The following is an 18,037-nucleotide window of genomic DNA, read 5'->3' as shown; positions in this document are numbered from 1 at the left end:
CTTTTACTTAATGGGCGTGGTTGCACAAACACATTTGCAATGCCTTACGTATTTGCAAATGTTAAACAGTTTTCGAGATATAATTTGTGTTGTGTTAATGTTTAACAAGTAGTTCATCGGTTCGAATAATTATGATAACGAGCAAATTAAGGCATACATAGTTTAACCACCTCTGACTGATAGTGCCGCCTGTGCCTCAAAATGAGCTGACTGCGACTTTCACATCATTTATAACATTGGGATTTATATATCTACTACATACAACAACATATCTTGTTCAATGATTGCAACTAATTGCTTAATTTAATTAATGTCATTGATAAGATACTCGATTAAGTGTTTCGAGCTGCTTTGGCCTATATCACCAGGTTTACAAATCGTAGTCACGTTTTGTCTTCGAAAATGCCCGGATATATTATTCTAGACGTTAAAACTAGGAAAGCTGTTGCCATTTGTTGCGGTGTGTCAATAGCTGTGTTTCTCCTTGGGATCGCAATTGGATATGCTTCAGGGAATGGAAACACGGATGAAGTACCAACAGCAAAAAACACGATCCTAGAACAGCTACAGTCTTCCACCTGCTACAACAGTTATTTTGATAAATCGGATTCAAAAGTAAATCGTTTTTACGGCACCTTTCTCGAGCGTCACCGCAAAAAACTTACATGTGTAAAAGGCAGGAATGAATGCGAGAATTTGTATCTTCCAAGAAATTACAATGCTTACCACCTTAACGGAAGGACCATTAATATTGATGGGGTACTGAACGACGATGCATGGAAAGAGGTAGAAGTGTTTCTTTCCTGAAGTTTAAAACGTTTACAAAGTTTCGTTTTGTTTTTGTAATTTTTGGTACTGTCAAGTAACATTGAACAAACCAGTTATAAAGGTATAGCGGGTAATTGCCTAATATCGCGAGATCACAGAAGTGCAAACTTTAACAATAAGAATTTAGTAAATTTGATTAAAACTTTTAACCCCCAAAATAACAAACTTACGTAGTTAGTTCAACCTTCTGATATGAATTGTAAAACATAAATTGCACAGCGACGGAATTTACATGTCTTTTGAAAGGGAAAATACGTCTCATTACATTGTGTTTAAACATTTTAATGTTACAGAGCTCTTTGTAGGTACCTTGGAGCGCGGACTTTGTGGACATAAGAAGCGAGCGTTTTCCAACACCGTTCTTTACGACTAAAATAAAACTGAGATGGGATGACAATAACCTTTATGTTGGAGCATATATTCAAGAGAAAGACATATATGCGACAAAGACAACACACGACGATAGGATTTGGGAAGATAACGGATTTGAGCTCCTGATTGATGTTGATGGTACTATGTTCAATTACAAGCAAATTCAAATCAATGCGTTTGGTACTACAATGGACCAGTTGCTTTACAAGTCTCCTTATGAGGATGTTGATACATCTGCATCGGGCAAAGCTGACGACAAATTGAAAACATGGGAGGCAAACCTTACGTCTCGGGTATATGTCGACGGCACCATCAATCAACCTGGAGACAAAGATAAGTTTTGGTCAGTCGAGATGTCGATCCCGTTCGAGACTCTTTCATTTGGCTCAGAAAGAAATCTCACTGACCCGAACCCAAATGATAACGAAGCCTGGTTCATGCAGTTTGGTCGATCAGAACACAATTTGACGGTTGAAAATGGAAGGTATGTTCCTCAAGCTCTTTCTCAAAAGAATTGGTGGTCATGGCAACCCTGCGGAGCCATAAACCTACATTTGCAGGACCGCTGGGGACTCGTGCAATTCAAGAGAAACATGAACGATAAGAAATTCCGATTCCCAAAGTGGCATGTCTATCGAGCTTTGTTCGATGTGATGAACGGTATGGACGCTTACAGAGCACTTAACGGAAAGTTTACAGCTGATATATCTGAGTTAGATATCCCACCGTATTTGATGACAGAGACTTGTGTAAAGATACCTGAAATTGGGCTGGTGAAAAGGGCAAACAAAACAAAAGGTTTTGAAATTGGAGTGAAGTCCCTGGTGTCAACTCAGCTACCAACGGGTCGTATTCGGGAGGACAGATACGTCCAGTTTAGTAACCTCCGCTAATATCGATACCGTCTTAAGACAGACATAGCCCTTTTTATAATTCACCTTTTAAACGCCTTATCTATTTTTGTTATTCATCGATACTTTTATTATTTCTCTTATGGAACTGAGTAGAAAGCTGTGTGTCTAAAAGATGGCGGTACAAGTTTTGTGTTGAGCTGTAAAAATCAAATATTTGAATGTAAAATCACTTGGAACTATTTATGAAACTTTGCTCTTCCTTTTTCGGACAAACTCAAATGTACTCTTTATATAATATAACTGGAAATAACAATGATGCGCTGTATTAAAATTTGCACACTTTGTTTTACTTATTTTCGAAATATTTTTTTTAGAAATAAGTCAGCTGTTTTGCTGTCAGTTTATTTACAAAAAATAATCCTAAATTTTAGATAGGGGTGCGCACTTCTATTTAACAACGCTACTGGGAAATTCATTCATCGGCTCGGAGAGTATTAGCCGTATATGGTTGTGAGCCATAATGCACATACCATCGTCGGATACCCCGACACATTACTAAACGCTTTGCTTATGAAGTATAACGGAATTAAGTACCGTGGTTGACGACGATAGTGCCAACGTGCGCCAGTGCAATACACTGTCGCGCGGGAACCCTCTTCAACGTCTGTCCCGGAAGACGGTTATTTCCGTAAGTGCTGAGGCTGGGGTTCGACACTGCCACACATGGATTGACAGTTAATTGTCTTCTTACTAGACCACGGATCCGCAACAATCAATTCATTTAATGTTTGTTCTGCATGTATAACACTAAGTAGCCATACTCGAACGTACAATTAAGGCAATAAAGGAGAGAAGTCCGGCTTTGTTTTCTTATCAACTAACTATATACTAATTGCAGTAGTGTTCACAATATCGGACTTAAGAATGGCCAATTGTATTGGTGTCTGTTTTGTAGGGCGTTTTCGTTCCAATTGTAAACAGATTTAACACACGATAAATAAATTGGAACATAAACATGCGCGAATATACTCGATGAAACAAGAGCACAGTTAACGGATGTCAACGCGCGTCCGTTTTCTCAGTTGAATAAAGCTTTTCAAGAATAGCCAGCTGTAAAGATTTTACACAAAGGCAGGTGGACGAAACAATGACTATGGAAATAGCAGACGAAAGATAAATTATACTTATACAGTGCTAGTTATTCATCAGCAATGGTATTTATTATTGTTTTCGGGTATGTTTTCTATTATGAACAGAAGGTTTAAGATTAAAAAAGAGGAAACGAAATGAATGCATTTTAATTTTGTGCCTAAATTACTACACGATTTCGTTCAGCTATAAGTTTTACACGGATGGCGTTCATTGAAGTCAGAACATTTTAAAAACTGTTGAAAATGCTCCAACGCGTCTTCCGCTGTAATGCCGATGAAGAAAAAATCTTGAAAATGGTATCTTATTTTATCTTTTCAAAAGTCTATACCAATTTGCTTGAAAAATCATGGAAAGTGGTGTGTTAAATGTAAAAGGTCTAAACAAGGATCAAAATCTAATCGTCCTGAACGTAATCACAAGTTGCTGAACTTTTATATTTAGACAACGTGAAAATCTGCACTTTTGTCAATGTTGTATCAATTCAACTTTTCATTATTTGGTCAACGTTGACACGCTGTTAGACCCTTTATTAATTGGTCAACGTCGACAAGCTGTTCGACTCTTCATCATTTGGTCGAAGGTGATAAACAATTGAAATCTCTATCATTTAGTTAACATTGACAAATCTATAAAATGATCTCGAAAACAAGCGATGTTGGCTGCTTTTGTCTATTAACTTATAACCCTTCACATGCTGACGATATTAACCTAGAAGCGTTATCGCCCCAGAATCTGCAGAGAATATCGCACAACCCTCCACATGCTTACGACATTACCTAGAAGCATTATCGCCCCTAAACCTGCAGATAATGTCGTGAACCCATCACATACTTACGATATTACCTTAGAAGCGTTATCGCCCCTGAACCTGCAGAGAATGTCAAGCAACTTTTACTTGGTGACGACATTAACCTAGAAAGGTTATCGCCCCTGAACCTGCAAAGAATGTTGCGCATCCCTTCACATGCTGACGACATTAACCTTGAAGCGATATACTAGTAGTCCATAAACCTGCAGAGAATGTCGCACAACTCTTCACATGCTGACGACATTAACCTAGACGCGTTATCGCCCCTGAACATGCAGAGAATGTCGCGAAACCATCACATGCCTACGATATTACCGTAGAAGCGTTACCGCCCCTGAACCTTCAGAGAATGTCGCGCAACCCATCACATGCTGACGACATTAGCCTAAAAGCGTTATCGCCCCTGAACCTGCAGAGAATAACGCGCAACCCTTTACATGCTGACGACATTAACCTAGAAGCGTTATTGCCCCTGAATCTGCAGAGAATGTCGCACAACCCTTCACATGCTGACGACATTAACCTAGAAGCGTTATTGCCCCTGAACCTGCAGAGAATGTCGCACAACCCTTCACATGCTGACGACATTAACCTAGAAGCGTTATTGCCCCTGAACCTGCAGAGAAAGTCGCACAACCCTTCACATGCTGACGACATTAACCTAGAAGCGTTATTGCCCCTGAACCTGCAGATAATGTCGCGCGACCCTTCACATGCTGACAACATTAACCTAGAAGCCTTAGGGCCAATTTACCTGCATAGATTATCGCACAACTCTTCACGTGCAGACGACATTAACCTAGAAGCGTTATCGCCCCTGGACCTGAAGACAATGTCGTGCAACCCTTCACGTGCAGACGACATTACCCTAGAAGCGTTACCGCCCCTGAACCTACAAAGAGTGTTGCGCAACCCTTCACATGCTGACAACATTAACCTAGAAAGGTTATCGCCCCTGAACCTGCAGAGAATGTTGCGCAACCCTTCACATGCTGACGACATTAACCTTGAAGCGATATAGCCTATAAACCTGCAGAGAATGTCGCACAATCCTTCACATGCTGACAACATTATCTTAAAAGCGTTATCACCCCTGCACCTACAGGGAATGTCGCACAACTCTCCACATGCTGACGACATTAACCTAGACGCTTTATCGCCCCTGAAACTGCAGAGAATGTCGCGAAACCCTTCACATCCTGACAGCATTAACCTAGAAGTGTTTTCCCCCTGAACCTGCAAAGAATGTCGCGGAACCCTTCACATGCTGACGACATTAACCTAGAAGGGTTACCGCACATGAACCTGCAGAGAATGTCACGAAACCCTTCACATGCTGACAATATTAACCTAGAAGCGTTATCTCCCTGGACCTGCAGAGAATATCGCGCAACACTTTACATACTGACGACATTAACATAGAAGAGTAACCGCCCTTACACCTGCAGGAAATGCCGCTAATGTAAAGTATGGACAATTTATATGAATGTGAACTAAGCTTAAAAAAATTATTTTCAGCAAGAAGAATGATCCTCATTAATTTGTTATTATTTATGGTGATAACAAAATCACTCGAACTAATTTGTGATGTAAATCTACAAATGAATTTACTTTTTATTTGTTGATACAATACCATTAGTTCATTTACATTTCGAGCTTTAAGAGTGACCTCAAATACAGAATGCATCAATATACAGATTACAATAAAGCGCCATAGTTTTAGTAAGCACAACAAAAAGGGTTACAATAATTTCGAAATACAACTATTAAAAAAGGTTCCAATACAATATCATTCTCAATAATGCAAAGGAAAAGTACAACTGTGTATCAACGCCCACAATGTAAAAAGATATATTCGAATTAAATCATTCGGAACACCTCTTCCATTTTCCATTGAAAACAAACCTCGGATGTATATGGACGGGTTTCATTGTCAGTAATCTTTAAATTTTACTACTCTGCAAGTAGATCGCGTAGTAATTTCAATTCAACAGTTAATCTCAATGACCTAACTCTAGGGAATCATAATTATTTTTGCAAAAATAATCTTCAAAGTCAATAAATTTAGACTTAGTAATAGTAATACACAGTACACGTTAAATCACTACAATTAATCAATTAATAGTTTTTTTACTAAGTACTTTTTCTGATAAACCGGCACAGATCCGAGTTGTTTTCATGGAACTAGGCCGAGGTGTTCCGAATGTGATAACAAATAGTTTGATATTTTTTGAAAGGTTACATGTCAACTCAACTATTTGTTAAAAACATCATAACAATTTCAGTTTATTTTTTTAACAAGATCGTTATAAATTTCGATCACACATATAGGTTATTGTTATAAATGTATTAAAAAAAAACATAACTTACAGTGAATACACATTTTTTTTTAAATGAGCTTTATTTTATATAGTCGAACCCAATTGACTCGAACTCGCTTGGCTCGATTTTCTCGTTGGATCGAACTGGATGTAAAAGACCGATTTCATTCCACTGCAGGAAAGCATTCCCGCTTGGCTTGATTGTCCTGAAGCTCGAACTATGTACAATGTTATATTGACATTTGTCTATTATAGACTATGGAATCGTTTGCGAAACGCAACGGGTACAACTTTCTTACGTAGCTACAAGCGTATGATAACTTAGGAGATATTGCATTTTAAATTGAACCTGTCGACCAGTTGCTACTCACATACGCTACTTTCCTCCTGCTATCTTACATGTCATTTTAAATGTGTATAATATTAATATAACTGGATGACGTAGTTCACAAAAAGTAGTCCGCGAGAACACGTATCCGTATTTCTAGTGTTTTCGCAACTTAGTTATGGTATATTTTACATGCCATCAAGCACCGATACAAGATAACGATAAGTTCTTATACATACCTGGATGACTTTGTACACATAAAGATGTCCATGCGTTCACGTATCCGTAATATTAGTGTTTTTGCAACAACTCTGGTTACGTAATGCAATACATTGTAAATGTTATGAAATGCAATGATACAAGGTTACAAAAAGATCAAAGTAATATTAATCATCTGATCTAATCAGCATCACGCTAGTCTGTAAAGCCGTTGCACGAACTAATTATTAAATTTCATAGTTCCTAAAAAAAATTAACTACTACAATTGCTCTTAAAATATCACCCACATCATAAAATAAAAGTCCAGCTTTCACATGTTACAATTGATCAAATCGATTTTGAATAAGAAAAAGTCAGTTTTAATGATAAGACAGTGAAGTTTTTTTCTATTTGCATATTTATCATTTTGAAAACACAAGGCCATAACATAGAAACAATTGCAGTAACAAAACAATTAGCCAATACCGTGTTCCGATTTAAACATTTTACATCTGACAACGATTCTTTAGAAAGCTATGATGATTAAATTCCTCTCGTTGACATGATTTTGCGCAAGAATGCGGTCTTGTTTTGTGGGAGAGACCGGATATTGAACCCGGGTCGCTTATATGAGACGCGAGTGCACGTCGCTTATCGGACGACCCTGTTTTAATGTACAATGCATAAGTTCATCAAGGTACGAGAGACACACATCAAACAAGCAACACACACAGACCAAACGTCCATTGAACAAACATTATCAATTCATGCTGGGGCACTTCGAGCTGTTACCGAAAATGAAGTCCACTTTAAGCTCTTAATAGCAGTGATATAAGGGTGCTAGCAAAAAATCTGATCCTAGTTCATATATACATTCAAAAATCGATGTTTTATGCCGATACACTAATTTTTCTTAAAGCTTTATTAAGGCTTTTAGCCATTAAGCAATATTTTTCTACCGTAAGTATGAAAATCTACGATCTTTTTTTGTATACCACTGGTTTTCATGCATTTTCTAAAACAATGGCTCGTTCTAAAGGAAAAAAAAGCTGTCAAAACGTTCAAAGTGAATGCAGCTTAAACGTAGGGTATTACTTACTCGACACAGCTTCACACTCAATCCGATCCTTTATGAATAAATGCAAAATTGAAAATATAAGCATCAGTTAGATGACAATGAAAACACTTAAGTATTGTACTTGTACATGCATTTTCGAACAGTATGTTAACTATGAAAATGTATATTGTTTTTGAAATGTATTCTACATAAAAAACTTCTTAATTGCCATCTTCAGTCTCCAAAATTAAGTTCAAGTAATTGGCAATCGCAGATTTTCGGCAATTTCAGTATCGGTCTAAATTAGCCGCTCGTTCTCAGACTGCGGATCGACATTGCATGTTAATGGCTAACGTTAACCAATAAAGCTCTCCTTTTCCATAACATTAATATCTTCAGCCCCATTTTCATGCGTTGCCCCTTTGTATATTTCTTTCTGTTCGTCATCGGCAGGACCCCATTCAGGTGTAGGTTTAAGCGATTTCCTCAAGCGCTGAAAGAAACGAAAACAATGAACACCTACTTGATTCTTTTTTATTTGATCATAACATGAATTTGTCATATTAAACTATGGTCTTAGAATGACATTGCAATGCATAATTCTAATAAGAAAAACGTACACCAAGGGATTTTTAAATTAACAGCATAGATTCGTCGTTGATTCAATGTATTTCTAATTATCATCTTTATCATCATAATAATTTGTTACATCAAAATACGTCTCATAATTATATTGCATTGTTTAATTCTAATAAATGACCGTACATTCAGGGTTGTTTAAATTACTAAAATACGAAGATCATGTGGTTCCGATAGATCTTGTTATTTGCAAGAAACGAATTCCTAATTAGACTACTTCATCTAGAAAAAAATGTGTTAATCACGCTCAGCACAACCATATAGCAGCCACCTTCGATAAAATAAATAATTTAAGAAAAACCGATGCATACAATCATCAGTTAAATTATAAATACTCTAGCTGTTCTAGCCATAATTATGATATACATGTGGTTAAGAAGATGATGTACCAGTCTTAATAATTTATCTCAGTCTCTTCTGTTCTGTTCGAATATAGTATCTTTCCGAATCCGTGTAATTAACAAAAGCATAAACAAAATCACGAAACAAACCGTGAGAATGTTTCCAGTGTGGCCCTTCAACTCATATGGGATCCATATGAAGACGGGAACAATTGCAAGGAAGGCCACAATCCATCCTATACCGACCGCCCAACCTGGGTAGGTGTAGCTGCCGTAGGTTACTGGGGAAAGTTGCACAAGGTTCATGATCCATATTAGCTGCGAAGTAGATGATACGGACTAAATGATATGACCCATATGAGATGATGTTTAACAGAGCAATATTGATATTTTTGCTGTTTGTATTTTTGTGTGGGTCAATGACAATGAGTTTTTAAATTTTCTGCTCATTAATTTTACTAAGGTCGATACTGACGAATTCCTAAAGTAGTTTCATAGAGTATCTTTCAGGCAGTCTATTTTCCGACCAGGCTAACTAAGAATGTAATTTTGAAGATCTACAGAAAGGGGCTTTTTCCAGGTACACCCGTTCTATTTTCTGAAGATCGCCTAAACTGAAATATATACATGGTACATGGTCAAATGTTGGAAATTAAAGTAATATTGCATAAGGTTAATGAACCATTTGAGATGTGGGAAATTAGAAAAATATTGTTTAAGGTTCATATCCCATATAAGATGTTGGATATATGGCCAATATGACACGAGGTTCATGACCAAATTGAGATGTTTGATACTAGGGAAATATATCGCAAGGTTCATGACCCATATAAGATGTTGCATATATAAGAAATATTGCATTAGGGCAATGACCCATAAAGGATGTTGGGTATTAGAGCAATATTGCATGAGGTTCATGACCCATATAAGAAGTTGGGTATTAGAGCAACATAACATGAAGTTCATGACCCATATGAGATGTTGGGTATTAGAGCAATATTACATGAGGTTCATGACCCATATAAGATGTTGGGTATTAGATCAATATAACATGAGGTTCATGACCCATATAAGATGTTGGGTATTAGAGCAATATTACATGAGGTTCATGACCCATATAAGATGTTGGGTATTAAAGCAATATAACATGAGGTTCATGACCCATATAAGATGTTGAGTATTAGAGATATATTCCACAAGGTTCATGACGATATATTTATACATGTTATGATGAGGAAAACAACAGAAAAACACCTTTTCGAACTAGAAATTATTAGAGTGATTCATGAGGAAGTACCGACCTAATCCCTTGCCAACACTTTAAACCAAATTAGTTCGGTTTTGAGGGAGGGGCGAAAGTTAAAAGGGTACGCCTCAAAGTTACACTCCCTTTAACGTCAAGTTCTGGACCCATTCCTGTGATAAATTGTAGAACATCTGCAATCTGAACACCTCTTTATTTATCCAACAATTACGACATTGAATACAATATGGGTCTTTAAAAATAGTCGTTTATTGTGGCGCCCACATTTAAAACATATTGTATGTGTTTTTAACCACCAAGGGACACTTTTATTGTTTTAGGAAGGAGAAGTGACATTATGCCGGTCATGAAAATTCATTTTAGTGATCCATAAGCGTTATCAATTGAAATTTAACATAGATAAAATATCGATGGAAATTTCTTTCATGCACTTACACATCTAACTTCGCTACCTTAAACTCGGTTTTCAAAATTGGTTGGCGGAAAAACATATGTTAATTTTCTAATTACATTGTTATGTATATAATTATATAAACGATCACCAACCATGATCGATAATGATACCTACTATAATATGTATCTGACGTAATCTAAGTACCTCTGAGTACAGTTATTGTCATAAGAAATTAAGAAATACTCGCCAATAACAACATTATGTAAAGATTAACATTCTAGTGGTGAACATTTTACTTTTGTCCAATATTTCGAATAAATTCAATTCAGTGAATAAGCAGTCAGACGTTATTATTTTCAGTATGTGAAGTATTAAACTGTCAAATTTAAAATGAGTCGTAAATGAACATTTTTTTTTAGGAAATTACAAAGAAGAAATCCAAACTACGGCAGAAAGTGTATGGTTTGGAGGAAAATATAGGGCCGGTGGGGTTCATGTCTAAACCTTTGGCTACTGAACTTGTTTCTGTAGTTTTTCACATAAATATTAGTGGAAATAAGCAAAACAATATCGCCTTACCATCGATCACAGCTGTGAAGATGTTTCTTATATCAGTTAATTTCTGATGCATTCTGCTTAAAAGAAATATTTTATTTTGAGCAGGTACCCCATAGGAACGGAACACATGTCTAATTACGTCAATTAAATATCACAAGCGCTTTAAGCTCGTCTACAGCATTGTCAGAACGTCAGAAATAACCTTACCATTATGATCGCTGGTGTTATAAATCGCCAAAATATTCCCCAGAAGGGCGATAAAGACCTGCCCAACATTAGCTCAATGTCGTTGTGGAAATTCTGCAGACCTGGAATTGGCAATAAGTTGGCAATAAGTTGGTATTCCTACTGGGTAATGGTATATTAAAACCTATTATAAAATGCATTTTTCAATTATTCAAAGTTATTATAAATAAAGTATAGACTGTAATTTTGTGACGGTTTTGTGACGATGATTTGTATCCAAACTCCTAACCATAACACCTAAAAGCGTACAACTTGAAATGTATGCCACATGTAAACTTATTCACGAAACGAAATTCGCACATAATGCGTACGCAATTAAATACACGTATTAGTTCCATTAGCATTCAATCATCAAAGGAAATTGTATAAACTTTAAATGATACCAAATATATCATGGTGTAAAAGCGTACAACTTGAAATGTATGCCACATGTAAACTTATTCACGAAACGAAATTCGCACATAATGCGTACGCAATTAAATAAACGTATTAGTTCCATTAGCATTCAATCATCAAAGGAAATTGTATAAACTTTAAATGATACCAAATATATCATGGTGTAAGTAGACTGTCACATATTTGCAACTCGGATATTTTAACAATTAACATTTTGAAAGGTATGTTCCATTTAAATGTATACCATACATCCATGATAGGCCAACGACCTCAAGGAAGGCAAGAAACATGACTGCAATGCTAGCACAGTACCAGTCAAGAACTTGGAGAACGTAAATACCGCCCTAAAATATGAGGGGAATACAAGTTTTAAGGAGCGTATAAGAACCGCCCAGAAATGTATAAATACCGCCCTAAAATGTAAGGAGAGTATAAGTACAGCCCTGAAATATAATTTAATGTTTAATACCGCCCTTAAATATACAGAGATTATAAAAACCGCGATGAAATAAAAGGAGACTAATAAAACCACCTGAAGGTTTGAGTGTCGCCTTTAGATGTTCGTAGATATTGAGAACCGCATTTTAATTGCGTATCGCACTGTAATATACTTAGGTGTTTCGATTTAAAATATAAGTAAACCAGTCGCAACAAAAACGAAAGGTTAAATACATACCTGGGTAACACATGATATGCCAAGGAGGAACATGACAAAACAAACACTACCGGTGACGATGAGTTTTCTGTTGATTAACTGTTTGGGAAACGTGTCAATGATTGCACACGTCACAGTTTGCACGTGCACCATCTAAAATATCAAAGTAGTTACAATAAATTGATAGTAAGATAATATGCTTCAAACTCATTCATTCCGGAAGGCAGATCCTTCTAAAGAACAAACTACATCCCAAATAGCAGATCCTGTTTTATTAGAACTGTTTTCGACAAAGGATCATACATAAATATCGATACATTCTGGAAGAAAGATCTTTCGAATCGAAAGCACAAACTACTACTTAATGTGAACATGGCAGATACGGTTGGACTAAAACTGTAGATCCTGTTTTATTAGAACTGTTTTCGACAAAGGGCCCTACGTAAATATTCTTGAACGAAGATCTTTCAAATCGAAATCACAAACTACACGTAATTTTGAACATGTTGAAACTTTTCGTTGACATCATAACAAAGTGCAAAACTAAAAGCGATCCCAAATACGGGTGGAAGCCGTATTATAATTCCAAGAATCATTAGGTCTTTTTCATCCTTAAAGGTTAAAAAATGCATGAAGCGCGTGAAATGGCATTTCTTTGTGGTATTTAGCATATCAATAGGGCAGGTGAAACAGGCAGATATTTTCTCGTCATCATATCATCTACAAATTTGTTCAACTCATTCAGGAAATATGTTCATTGGCTCGCTTAAAGATGTCAAAGATATTTCCTGAACGAGTTGAATCATTATTTGTATTATACGACGATTTGTGACAAACCCTATATTTATAATATACTGATTAAAGGAAAAATAACACAGACTTCGAAAATACAATCATAATTTATGTCTTAGCTTTTTCATATAGTACACCATTTTCAAAAAAATGAAAGTATTAAATTGAGTATTTCAGACTCATACCAAAGAGACTAGTTTTGGGATGACTTTGAAATCATTAATATCATTTCGTTTTTTCAAAACATTTTCTATATTTTTTTTATAAGGGGCATTTTTCGCTTTCAATGATCATTTCTAATCAAATATTTCTAATTTCCCTTCTTGTGGAGATTGACTGAACTCTGCTAATACATCAATTATTCAAATCATTTATATTGAATTTACTGAACGAAGATTATACCTGACTGTCAAGTCCGACTGTGAACAGCATTAAGAAGAACAGCACAGACCACAGCTGCGGTAAAGGAAGCTGAGAAAGAGCCTCCGGGTAAACCATAAACGCTATCCCCGGCCCTAAAAAGACAAAAATAATTGCTATCCTCGGGCCTTAAACAAAAACATACTATCCCAGAGCCTAAAAAGACAAAATAAATAATAACTTTAAGTTCCGTATACTGTTAAAGCAGTGTTTAATCGGGTACTTGCGCGACGTCAAGCGCAAAGTTTTACACTAAGCTCGATAAGGGCCGCAACATAACTCGACAGTTGCATTTTTGTAGCGACGCCATATTTTTCAGTGTTCAGTCGATTGGAAAGTTTTTGTGTTTAGAAATTGACTGGATTACTTGGATTATTTACACTAAATACCTATCAGGTAATCGCTTTACTACCGATTTATTCATACTTTAACATGTATATGTTTTGGCAAATTATTAAAACCGGAACACAATGTTAACATGTCATGGATAAAATGTGCAGCACCTGCAGCACTAGAGAAATATTTGATTTGATTTTCATTGCAAACGACTAACGGAGTTAAACGTTTTAGACTTTATCTAGAGCTTTTAAGCAAACAAATAGTAAAAAACAACTGCAGAAGGTATCTATTTAGTAAACACACATCAGCTTGCCAGGAAAAGACAACTCAGAAGAAAATATGTAAGTTAAATGTGGTTTATTTCATTTTTTGTTATTTGTATACAGCTATTTATGCTGAAACTTGCTTTAGTGCAAAAGTTTGCATCGTTGACCAACTTTCGGTCAAAACACTGGTCGCTAAGCGACCATGGTAATGATACAGGCCCTGATCGCGCTGATGTAAAACAAAAAGCCGGTAATAAACGGCACGTAAAGTTTATGAAAAATGCACGTTTTCTACCGATAACGAGCGGATTTTGCGTTTTAACACACCACGATAACGCACCAAAAACACACATTTATTCAATAATATGGGATATTATCGATAAGTCGATATATTGCGATACGTAGCTGAAACTAAACGTATCGGATAAATATCAGTAAAATATTGATTTAAGTAAATTATTACAAACAAATCAATGAATGTGCTTTGAAATGTAGAACATTTATTAATATATAAGATTTCTACAAAGGGCTGGTGGCATTTCAAATTCAAAATTTCATGATTAATGGATTTCTTTATAACAAATTCATAATTTGAACTTCGCATATTCATGATTTAAGTTTTTTAGATTTCAACTTCTGAATTTCAAGAATTCACCTTCTCGCGAATTAATGAATTTACGATATGCCGTATTTCCGCGAATTCACGATATCACGATTTCAACTGCACGAAATCGTGAAATCGCGAATTTGTGAACTCGTGAAATTAAAGTCGGACAATCGAAAAGTTGAAATCGTTAATTCATGAATTTGAGAAGTTAAAATGTCCAAATCGTGAAGGTGAAATTATAAAAGAGGGGGGGGGGAATTATTGCATTTGAATGTCACCACTAGTATTTCGTAGTTTTCATTAGTGCCATTTTGCGTATGAAAGTACTTGCTTAATTATTTACCGTTGTCGGATTTGCAAAATTAGTCAAAGACAAATGAGTGCTCTAATAACTATGATCTCAGTTAAACATGAACAAAGTTGTCAAAGGGAAAATTAAAGATCAAAATAAGCATACATGTTATAAATTATTAACAAGTTCTTATTTTAAGACTATATATCGTGTTAAATACGCTCTATACACAAGAGACCCTTGATTTTTGTTTATTGAAAGTTTTATTGTTAAATTTGAACGTTCTGAGACACGAAAGATGGTAACCCAGACTCGATTGCGTTTGATGTTACCTGGGGGAAACAATTCTAAGTCGTAAACAGATTTAACTTAAATGGCTTTTTGTCTGTTTCTAAATTTCATGTGCGCAGTAAGCTGTGTGACATGAAATTGTAATTTTATTTCGATTAAGATGCATTTCAAATTCCTTTGCCATAGAAAGCCTAAAAATAGTATATCAACTTAATCAAAGTCATTGTCAATGTATACATAATATACATATACAATATATGATATTCGGTGAATTTTATGAAGATGAAATATTTTCACGAGTGGCGCAACCACCTGTTAAAATACTGTATGTCTATGTCAACAAGTGGAATAAAGTACGATCTAACACTGTAATAATTTTTTTTTCTGTCATGCTTCTCTCGTGTATTCTTAATTCAATACCCCGCTTAAGGCACTCTTGTTTGGATACAGACCCTGTGTTGAGAATTATTCGGATACATTCGGAAACTTGAACAAATTTCGTCAACTAGACGCATGTTCAGGTAAGAATACTGGTTGCTATTGAAAGGCTGGAGGATAATCGGCTGCATGTTTTGTTGCAAGATTTCGTGTGGGTACTTTTCTTGGCATGTTTTACGTACTCAATCCTTTTAAGATCAAATCGTAGTTGTAGAAGCTATTTAGGCCTTTCGAGATTTTTCTGACATTTTTAAACTGCAGTAATGCATAGTTATTTTATTCTAAATCGTTGGTAGGAGTGACCTCTTTTATAAATCTGAAGAAACAATGAATAACTCTAGGTTTATTGTCACTTAATGTATATCAGGTCAAATGACACCAATGCAGCAGTTCATTCCTATCAAATGACTGTGGTTTGGGTGTAACCAATACTTCTTGTATAATAATGTGTATATAAACAAATAATTGTACAAGAAACAAAGGCTACACCCAAACGAGCCAAACTTAAAGCAAGGCATGTGAAAATTTTAATTTAAATATTCTTTATCTGGGGACTACATCTACCGTTTGAATTGTTTTCTACAGGGGCAAATGGATGAGTTTATCGGAAAAGAATACTATAAAGTCACAAGACAGAAATCACATAACACATTACCGTACCTTGTTTGACGACTTGATCAATGGGTATTCCAGAAACATGCGACATGTAGCCTAAATTGACGAAAATCACAAATCCAGCGAAGAAGCTTGTCAAAACGTCCAGTATGGGTAAAAGAATTGCGTCTCTGAATTACAAAGCAAATGGTTTAAAGATCACTCTTATTCAAAATCAATGCATACACATGTATAGCAAACACATATTTTGAATGATAAACCTTTAACTATTTACTAAATAATGCACTTATGGAATCAATTACTGCTAACAAGATTGTAACCGCAAAAATATTAAATGATTGGTGAATGCTATCTTAAACAGGACAATATAAACCTTAAAAATCAGGTGTCGCAGTTACAAAGTAAAATCGATCAAATAGAAAACCAATCAAGGAGGAATAACTTATTAAGATTTAGTGGGACATCTGGTCATATTAATGAGAAATGGGAAACTACGGAGCAAAAAGTAAGTGATTTCTTAAGAACAACGTTGAACTTTGGGGCACAGGCCGACCAATTTGACATCGACAGGGCGCATAGGGTAAAATCACAGGATGCGAGTTCATGTACAATAATTGCACGCTTCATCAGAGTTACGGACTGTCAATCTATTATAAACAGGGCAAACAATGTCTTTAAATGTATACGTAATCCCCCAAACTCTGTACATCAGGATTATAGTGACCGAGTGAAGAGGCATAGGCGAATACTTGGTGAAAAAATGATCTATGAACGCCAACAAGGCAACTATGTATGAATCAGATTTGACAAATTATTTGTCAATGACTTTGTTTTCAAATACGATGACAGTAGCGACCGCATTATTCAGATTGGTAAACGCGCTCAATATAGACCGCGTGATCAGCCACCACATGTTCAAACAACACGTGGTCACATAAACAATGACGGCGAGAGCAGACGATTGGTCCAAAGTCAGCGCGAGGGTCGTGACATAGGAGCACATGGTATACCAGTTGGTGAGAATGCACCAATCAGCGATAAGACGGAAACCCCCGGAGATGACTTACTCTCCGATGGGTCAACCGACTAGGGATTCGGCCGAGGCATACCAAATGACTACTCATATGGAACCACGAATATAAACATTGTAACTTGGAACATTGCTGGGCTAAACAAACACTGTAAAAATAATTCATTGAAGAGTTTTTTAAGCTCATTTGAAATTATTTGCATTTGTGAAACTTTGAGTAAAACTAAGGGCGAATTTAATAATTTCATAGAGTCACATTTTCACTTTGATTGTATTAGAACAATGACCGAAAATGCTATACGAAACAGTGGGGGGAATCAGCGTTTTAAAAGTAGTGCTCTGTATAAGTTGAATATTATTGAACGTATATATACGCATTATAACGACTGTGTTGTATTACATATAAACTTGTCTTTATTGCATGATTGTAAAGATGGTATTATGTACTTTACATATATTTCTCCTGAAGGATCCAAATACTGTTATCGAATGACTGAGAAAAATGGTATTTTGCAATTGTTTGACCATTTTGAAA

General features: G+C 35.9%; 2 protein-coding genes across 2 annotated transcripts in view; one reads left to right on the top strand and one right to left on the bottom strand.

Annotated features, from left to right (window-relative positions):
• The first annotated feature begins 212 nt into the window (after positions 1-212).
• Positions 213-2,913, top strand: LOC128203098 (uncharacterized). Its single transcript, XM_052904374.1, has 2 exons — positions 213-786; positions 1,134-2,913. The coding sequence occupies exons 1-2, from the start codon at positions 403-405 to the stop codon at positions 2,091-2,093; spliced, it is 1,344 nt and encodes a 447-aa protein (XP_052760334.1). The 5' UTR covers positions 213-402; the 3' UTR covers positions 2,094-2,913.
• A 2,703-nt stretch (positions 2,914-5,616) lies between these two features.
• The window catches only part of LOC128246075 (sodium- and chloride-dependent GABA transporter 1-like), a 37,726-nt gene continuing 25,305 nt past the window's right edge, over positions 5,617-18,037 (bottom strand). Inside the window, exons 9-15 of the mRNA XM_052964283.1 lie at positions 16,518-16,642; positions 13,607-13,719; positions 12,434-12,565; positions 12,002-12,101; positions 11,323-11,423; positions 9,050-9,217; positions 5,617-8,412 (exon numbers count right to left, since the gene is read on the bottom strand). Coding sequence (XP_052820243.1) covers positions 8,275-8,412; positions 9,050-9,217; positions 11,323-11,423; positions 12,002-12,101; positions 12,434-12,565; positions 13,607-13,719; positions 16,518-16,642 — 877 coding nt within the window. The 3' untranslated portion in view covers positions 5,617-8,274. The remainder of the gene's footprint in view (positions 8,413-9,049; positions 9,218-11,322; positions 11,424-12,001; positions 12,102-12,433; positions 12,566-13,606; positions 13,720-16,517; positions 16,643-18,037) is intronic.

This window comes from Mya arenaria, chromosome 9, assembly GCF_026914265.1.
Source record: "Mya arenaria isolate MELC-2E11 chromosome 9, ASM2691426v1".
In the NCBI taxonomy this organism is placed as follows: domain Eukaryota; kingdom Metazoa; phylum Mollusca; class Bivalvia; order Myida; family Myidae; genus Mya; species Mya arenaria.
The sequence above is the reverse complement of the archived record's forward strand: the minus strand, read 5'-3'. Positions and strand labels throughout refer to the sequence as shown.

Excerpts from the sequence above, each read along its gene's own strand:
- LOC128203098 (XM_052904374.1), top strand. The coding sequence starts at position 403 with ATGCCCGGATATATTATTCTAGACGTTAAAACTAGGAAAGCTGTTGCC. Across the intron at positions 787-1,133 it reads ACGACGATGCATGGAAAGAG|GTACCTTGGAGCGCGGACTT; the intron begins GTAGAAGTGTTT and ends AGCTCTTTGTAG.